The 8,233-nt window shown below is 49.8% G+C and overlaps 1 protein-coding gene across 1 annotated transcript; it reads left to right on the top strand.

Annotated features, from left to right (window-relative positions):
• The first annotated feature begins 282 nt into the window (after positions 1-282).
• LOC131211530 (zwei Ig domain protein zig-8-like) lies at positions 283-7,971 on the top strand. The gene is made up of 8 exons (XM_058205034.1): positions 283-367; positions 2,646-2,800; positions 3,060-3,137; positions 3,242-3,374; positions 5,700-5,819; positions 5,918-6,020; positions 6,567-6,664; positions 7,059-7,971. Exons 1-8 carry the CDS (start codon positions 325-327, stop codon positions 7,322-7,324), a joined length of 996 nt encoding a protein of 331 aa, XP_058061017.1. The 5' UTR covers positions 283-324; the 3' UTR covers positions 7,325-7,971.
• Positions 7,972-8,233: the final 262 nt, after the last annotated feature.

Here is an 8,233-nt window from a genome sequence, read left to right on the forward strand (position 1 = left end):
TCTCTCTCCCTCTGTCTCCGTTCGTCTTGCAGGACAATAAAGAGCAGCGCATCGGACCGGCTCGGCCCGGCAGGTCAGTCTGCGAAAAACGGTACGGCGTGCAAAATTTGTGCGAGAAACCAATTAGAAAATTTGCATAGCCCCGGTCCGTGTCGTCAAGGAGCGTTCCACATGAAGCGTAATCGAATGAGAGGATGCATACGATTCAGACTCAGCATGGCATTCGGAGCGACTGGAAGTAGCCCTTAGGCCAGCAGCAGCAGCAGCAGCAGCAGCCGGAACGCGGAGCGAAGAATTCGTACGAGCAAGAAGTGCTAACCCAAAATGCACGTAGCCAACGTTCTGCGAGCTTCATGTATCTTTTGGGGTACGTAAATTATCTTCACACGGGAAACAAATGGGACGGCTATATGTTTTCAAATGAAAATGATGATTGGAACGATAGCCACAAATTGCACGAAACTAGGCCCGCCAGTCAGTGTGGCTGGCACCAGGGCACCACCGTCGGGCGAGAGTGAAATTGGCGAAATTCCGTGTGCCCAAGGTGCTTGAGCAGTGGACGACCATTGCCCTGCACGGAAGGACCTCGCACACACAGTTGGGGACTGTCGGAGCGTCGTTGAACATACTTGCCGTGAGATGTTTGCTGTCGTACGCAGCATGAAAATAAAATTCGTTTGCATTATTTATGCCTTAAAAGGTTGGAAATTGATTTTACCAACGACTTATCTAATGATCTCGAATGCGAAATGGAAGATTACACGTACGTTTGTAGTGTATTTTCACTTGTCCCTAGTACCCAAGGGCGTCATCAGATTGTTGACATATTTGGGGGCCTTCGAAAAAAATAGTTTTTTGGTGAACACGTAATTTTTTACGGTTCAGTACAAACCGCTTAAATTACTTATTGGTTGCAACATTTTTTGTTGTTGTCCTGCCGCTCCTGGAAAGCCTGGATTCTCCATTTCCTCTTCAGAGATTACTGAAGGGGTTACAGAGAAGACCTCCGTCTTTCATTGCTGCGTAGGCACGAAATAAATAATGATCAATTTACTAATGGTCAATTTTGTCAACAGAATCAAATGACTTTCCTTCGCAGAAAAATGCTATGTTTGTGGGTCTTGAAGCAATCTTGAGATTTAGACATTTGAACGTGTTTAGGGAAAATCCGTCTTCAACACTTCAAACCCTAATGGGAAATTAAACTTCCTCTCAGACGAGTTCCGAGGAGGCGTTTCAATGAAAGAATGCTTTACGCGAGGATTTATTTACGAACGCGACGATTGAAAGAATGCTGCCATTGTTCATGTCCTTGGAAAGGAAAATGTTTTCTCAGCTGAGAGTTGTCTAAATGAACATGATTTCCATTGAAATATTGTATAATGCTTCAGAAGTTCTTTGGCAAATCCTGAGCTACTTCAGAAGCAGACGGCCATCAAGTTCCATTGACGGCCATCAGCCACCATTTGATTGCTCCTTAGACAATTGTTGTGTTTTGTTGTAAATTGATATAGTGCTGAAAATATAGCCAATACGAGAAATTGCAATGGTGGAAGTTGAACAAAAGTTGGGCTAAATAAGCCAGTGAATAATAGTACATACAATTAATTATTTTTGCTGAGGTGATTTATGCACTAATTATGGCGAAGATTGCAAAATAAGGGAGTGATATTAAGGTAAAGGATTTTTTAACGCCTTTAAGATGTGATTAATTCTAATCCTAAAATTATTCACTTCTTGACAGCGCCTTTGATTGGCTGATCATTTGAACGGTTTTAAGCAAATAAAGCGTTCAACAAGAAAGCCAAACAAATAGTCTGTTCGATTAACTCATGAATTTTCCCAAAACATTCGAAACTAAATCCATTCACCGGCACTAAGCAAAAAAAACGCAGAGATACTCAATTGCGTTCTCAGACGATCGAAAAGGAAAGCAAAGAATCTTACTCCGAAGTGCGCGAATTCTAGACCGAACGAAGGAGCCAACGAGCCTGTCACTGTCATACATTTAATTCGCTTTGAAATAAAATTTAATTCCTGTAATTTAATTGCCCACCCACCACCGGAATACTTAGGGAGCAAGAGCAATGCACGGCAATTAGTACCGCGACCGCAGACTCGTATCTGGTTCACGTTCTAGTTTTTTCTTTCGCGTCCCGTCCGCCTCTACACCGAGTGGCGTTTGCTCGAAAAGCTTGGTTTTTAAATTAAATTTTCTCGAGAACAGCATCAGTAGCGACGGTTGTGAGATCAAACGAACCGACACTTCGTTTGAAGTTAAACGACAAACTCGCATGTTTAAATGTCCTTGCTGCGCGTTCCCGTTGGTGACGGCGATCCCTGTGCTTGGAGGGGGTGGTGAAAACACGGAAGTTACTGCTCACCTGGCGGTGAAATATTAGCTTTCGACGCGTCCTGGCCCCGGTGAGGAAGTCCCGGCGAGCCAGAACGGTTCCCGAGCTGGCCAGGCTCCAAGAGGTGTGCGTTTAATATTTCCTCCCGTACGGACGTGCTTTTTGTGTCCGCGCCAATCCGCGCCGTGTGCCCGCGCAACATATGCCCACTGCGGCACTGCGGAGGAGCGCCCTGGAGCGCCTGGTGGGCCGGACCGGTTATTGAATATTCATGTTCATCTCCAATTCTAGTTTCCGTTAGCTCGAACATGATGATGACCACCACGACCGAGGAGTCGGCAGCCTTCCAGCCCTACTTTGACTTTGACGTGCCCCGCAACCTCACCGTGACCGTAGGTCAGACCGGTTTCCTGCACTGTCGGGTGGAGCGACTCGGTGATAAGGATGTGAGTATTTGTCAAGCGGACACAGGCGGACAGGTATAGTGAACGTGCGCGGTCCGCACACCTGGACGCGGCTAAATATCCAAATGGTTTGCAAACTATTTGGAAATCACACGAAAATGTGTTAAGAACTCGTTAACTTCTCGCGCCAACTTGGCTCCACCGGATATATCCGAGGGAAAAAAGCTTATACCAGAAGCCACGCATGTGCGACCGGGGAGAATCTCTCACGTGCCAACTTTATCCACGAACTTCTTTGCAGGTGGCCTGGATAAGGAAACGTGACCTACACATACTGACGATGGGTGCTTCAACGTACACTTCCGATCAGCGATTTCAGGTGAGCCCTGGGCCCTTTGTCTGGCACCCGGCAAACCAACCGGCAGACATTTGCGGAGAGCAGCAAAAAAGTAATGACCGAATTTCGCCCCACATTTGGAACAGGTTTTACGACCGGAAAGCTCCGTCAATTGGACGTTGCAGATTAAGTATCCTCAAGTTCGCGACTCCGGCGTGTACGAGTGCCAAATCAACACCGAGCCGAAAATGTCCCTGTCCTACACGCTCAACGTAATCGGTAGGTATCGGGCCTGCCCTGCTAGGGGAAGCCAGGACGAAAAGAATCGAACCGGGCTTTAATTGCCAACCCGTCGGGTGACTACGACCGGGCGACCGGGAGCTACGACCAAAAAGTAGCTAAGTAGTGGCGACCGAAGCACTGCATCAGATTTGCATCCGTAATTCGTGCATTCGTAGGATTGTGGCGGCACAAAAAAACATCCTTTTGGCCATCCCTTGGTTTCGGTCCGTGTGGTCTGTGGCGCTGCGCAGAGCGCGCGCGCGCCGAGCAAAGTTCCGCACGAATCCGAATTCGAATCGAATTGAAAAATAAACCCATTCCCGGAGCCCGGAACCCGGAAAGTAACGGTTTTGCGACTTGCTCACAAAACGCAGGCACCGGTCCGTCGTGACTTCAATTAAATTCCGAACTTCGGTCGGTTGGAAACTTCGGCCGGTCGGTGCACTGAAGTCGAGTGGTGACTGTGTATGTTGGGCCGGGTCGGGTTAGCGCAGTTAGTTGAGGGATTTTTTTTATACGTTAACCTCTTACCACCGCACTGCTGCTGCTTCCCCGCACTATAATTGAGATTAAAAACTTTGATTCTTTGGTGGCCCCGTTCACTCCGTTCCAATTCACTTTGGCAACCGGCAAAGTCGGCAGAATTTTGCTCCTTTTGTTGATAAAATTTTGCTGCATAATGCAAAGTTGTACAAACAATTTTGTAATTCAGTTACCAAACTCACCGCGGGAACAACGATGGCCACAATCACCGGGAGATTATGGGTTTTCCTATTCCGGAGAATATCCGGACGACGTCCAGTGTCCCTTCTTGGGGACCATCTTTGTTATCATCGCATGTTAATTGCTGTTATGGAATAATGGTGGGTGGCACATGGTAGCAGCGCAATGCTGACCGGCTGGCAACGGACAGGATATTGAGTTTGAGACAGACAGAAGTACCCTCCCCCGGGGGGAGGACGCATCGACTGGAGTTTGTGACTCTTTTTGGACCCCCCCTAACACGGGGTCCTGGGTGGACACCAGCGATAGAGCGGACCCGGCGAACCGGGGGGGGGGCTTAGTTTCAATCCCTATAAGTGTCCTGTAGCTTCAGCCGTTCGCCGAATGACACGAACGGTATATCCATTACGGGTCACTGGCGAATCGTTTGGCGAAAGGATTAAAGCTGGCTCCGGACCGGAATAGGGATGTCCCTGCTAATCCGGGGCTCGAGTTAATGGAGATTAGTTGATAAAACTCGAATTCGTCAAAGACGCTGATAGTGGCGTGCGTGTGGTGGCCAAAAGTACCGAACCTAGTTCAGTGTCCGACCATCCAACCACATCCAAGGCCAGCGTTACGCAGTTCCCATGGGTAACGTTAGGTGTGAATCCATTTGATGGCACTCCCGAGCAGTAGTGTCGGGTAGCTGAACAACCTAATAACGGGGCCCGGTATTAAGTGGGCCGCGTGGTCCGCCGTGGTGATGTTTTCTTCACGCGTAATAAATTCGCAAACAAAATCATGACGTAAGTTTTCTGGCAAACATAATAAAGACAAACACCACCCAGCCAGCCGGTGGCCGAACGGCGACGAAGGCACACATATCCACCACTCTATCCTACGAAGCCACCACCGGCGGTGTGTCATCTGGTACACCATTTGCCGAAATGCACTTTGCCGAGAGCAACGTCCTCGGCCCCGAGTTGGAGACAAATATTTGCCCACGGCTCCGTTTTTTTGCTTCACCGTCCGGAGTTTATTTTGTGCATTTCTCGTTCGCAGACGAGTCGGCGAGTTTAGTTTTGGGCCCTTCTTCGAAGCGGTACCGATAAACCCCCGCCCCCAAAAAAAAGGCTCGATCCTGGAACCCGGTGGTCCTGTGGTTCCGGAAACTTTTCCGATATGAACCGTGGCGGTGGCGTGTGTGACCGTTTGAGGGCACCGTCTTTCTCGGCCCCCCCAGAATGTCCGTGGAATTCAATTCCCGTCCTCGGTGTATCGGGCAAAAGCCCAGAAGGAAACAAAACCCGAGAACAGGGCAACCGGGCAAAGTCAACAGCACATTTTGCTATTAGTGTGCTGACGAATTTGTGCACTCGCATACCCCACACGGACCACGGGCTCTGTGTTTATCTTGGTGTCCGTAAGTGATTTTTGCTTGGCTTGCCCGCGCACTGACAGGGAACTTTCAACTGACGCTAGCCGGGCCCTGATTATATGCGGGAGCCTTCCGAAAGCAACTTCCCCGATGGCGATGGCATTCCGAAATGGAAGATATTAATGTTTTTTTTTTGTTTTGTTTCGCGTGGTATTGTTTGTTTGGTTTCGTCTCCCCAGAGCTGCGGGCGCGAATCCTGGGACCGTCGGACATATTTATCAAATCGGGCAGCGAGATTACACTGGTCTGTGCCATCCAGCAGGGCCCACACGAGCTGGGTACCGTCTTCTGGTACAAGGGTAAGTCATGCCAGGGCTCGCGGCCTAGCCCCAGGGGCGGGGCCATGTTTCACAGGATCTCCGATAACCATTCCACTATGTTCCGATTCGCCCCCCAGGAAACACGCTCGTCGAGTCGTCCACGCAGGAAAACGACTATCTTGCGGGTGAAAACCGACGGATTTCCATCGAGACCGATTGGACAGACGTCCTGACGTCCAGGTAATAAGATAGGTGCAGTGAGGCGCGAAATTCGCCTGAAAAGGCACCACGAAGCTGGCGTGACTTCCACACCGGAAGATGTAGCTGTCTCCCATGGTGCGGCCTCCAGTGCCCAGAATCCCCAGACCCTACATCCTGTTGAAAAGCGATTGTTACCCGAAACTGCTTTCAAATTGCGGACCGGATTGTATTGCGCTTCGGTTGGCCCCGAGAAGAGGGCGTATAGTTTGTGGGCGTTACATTGGTTGGTTTGCCCGCGGAGGACCTTTTCCCTGGAGGACCCTGGGGCCACTTGTGGACCCCGTCGGACCGGCCCAGAAGTGGGCAGTAAGGCTTTTTGCCAAATTGAGGTTCCCCGGTGTTAGCTTTATTTTTATGTCCTTTTTGCGTATTTTATGTCTCTCTCTCTCTCTCCCTCTCGCTCGCTCAAAACACGCTGCGCTGGGCTGCACTCTGGACTGGACTGGGCGCACACAAACCCGCTTGGTGGAAAACGGTGGCCATTATCGGGTGGCGGTGAACGGTTAATTGCCGGAATGGTGCCAGATTAAGGATAAAGCGTGCGGTCCAGAGCGATACCGGCAACTATACCTGCGTCCCGACGATGGCCAAGTCGGCGAGCGTGTACGCTCATGTAATTAGCGGTAAGTAGCGTTGGATTTTAATTACCCATTCAGGCTCGCACAGATCCTGTAGGGAGAGGGTTTCTATTGAATGAAGCAGTCGCATTGGCGGCCGGTTTTTGGTTAGATTTACCGTGCGCGATGTCGCGCGATGTTGTGCCCGTTTTAAAGAAGTGCTAGTAGATGGCCAATCATTGGCCAGCCAGTCTGGCCGTACGCAGAGCTATTCGGGTTGCTATCCCGCTCTGCAACCATCGTGCATGAAGGTATGTTGTTTGTCCGACTGTTTGCTGTCTGTTTAATGTATGCAACTAAAACACCGGCGAGTCACATGGCGAAATGTCGCAGCGCACTCCGTAATGTATTCTGCTTGAAAACAACGAACCCGTTCGGTTTTTTCTTCCCGTCTTCCCAGGAGAGCATCCTGCGGCGATGCAACACAATTCAGCAGCATCGGACCCGCGGCCAGTGGTGCTGCACGCGCTGTACGTCCTTTTATCGCTTCTCGTGCTAATTCCGGTGCATCTGCCGAGCACGGGCCCGAAGATGATGAAGTCGTCCGGTCCGGGAGGGCACCGGCAGAAAGAAACCTGCACCGAAGGCAGCACCGGCAGCAGCTCATCAGAAGTGTCGATCGTTTTTTGCTGCAGTACCCACACTTTCCACGCGTACCCGAGCTAACAAGAACCGGATGCTGCCCAAGCGGACACAAATCGCTCCATCCGGCGATTGCCCGTAGGCGGCGCACTGTATCTCTAAGGATTCGTTCATTCGTTCGCCGGCAAGGACCTCACCTCCCGGCACGTCCCAATCAACACCCGGATCACCCTCACCTACTAGTTTCTTGCCTCTACTACCACTGTCTGTAGCGTAGCGGACGCAGCTAGATGAGTACTGTGTACAGCCATAGTTACGGGGCTCGTTCGGGAGCCGAAAAATTGCATTCTTAGTGAGAGTTTAGAAATGTCATACACTCCTTTAAAAAAAAAAAATAGACAAACTGAAAACTAAACTAATAACGCCGCTGGGAGGACAACAAATCAACGGGCGGAACCGACCGGGTGACGGTCGGGGGTCGGATTGAATTACATAAAACATAGCACGGTTCCTTTGTAGCGCACTGCGATGCTGCGGGCCGGAAGTGTGAAAAGCGTGTTATGATTTCTGTTTGTTTCTTCAATGCATCAAACAAAAGGGGAACGGGCAGCGATGGCCCTTAAGGCCATCGCCTGCAATAGAAGGCACACTGCATTTTTATGACCCGGTTGCACCAATTGTGAAGGCAGGAGAGCCACAACAGCAACAGAAAAAAAACGGTGAAAAAAGCATACACATTGGAACGGAACGGTGACGTGACACTCAATCCGATTGTGTTAGGGTTTTGTTGGAAGTAAAGTAATTGAGCAGACAGCATATCAGACATGAATATTTCATTGGTCTATGTGAATTTCCGAAAGAAATCCGGTCCTAAACAAGCCTACGAGCCAAATCGGGGCAGGAGATGCTTAAATCTTTCGCAAAGGCTAGCGATATCCATTAGCACCAAGTGGCGTACCAAAGTAGTTAATTAATTTGTCATCATCTCACCGC

Source organism: Anopheles bellator, chromosome 1 (assembly GCF_943735745.2).
Source record: "Anopheles bellator chromosome 1, idAnoBellAS_SP24_06.2, whole genome shotgun sequence".
Taxonomy (NCBI): Eukaryota; Metazoa; Arthropoda; class Insecta; order Diptera; family Culicidae; genus Anopheles; species Anopheles bellator.

Coding starts and splice junctions, on each gene's coding strand:
- LOC131211530 (XM_058205034.1), top strand. CDS start 325: ATGCACGTAGCCAACGTTCTGCGAGCTTCATGTATCTTTTGGG. Junction 368..2,645: donor AGCTTCATGTATCTTTTGGG/GTACGTAAATTA, acceptor CTCCAATTCTAG/TTTCCGTTAGCTCGAACATG. Junction 6,021..6,566: donor ACAGACGTCCTGACGTCCAG/GTAATAAGATAG, acceptor GAATGGTGCCAG/ATTAAGGATAAAGCGTGCGG.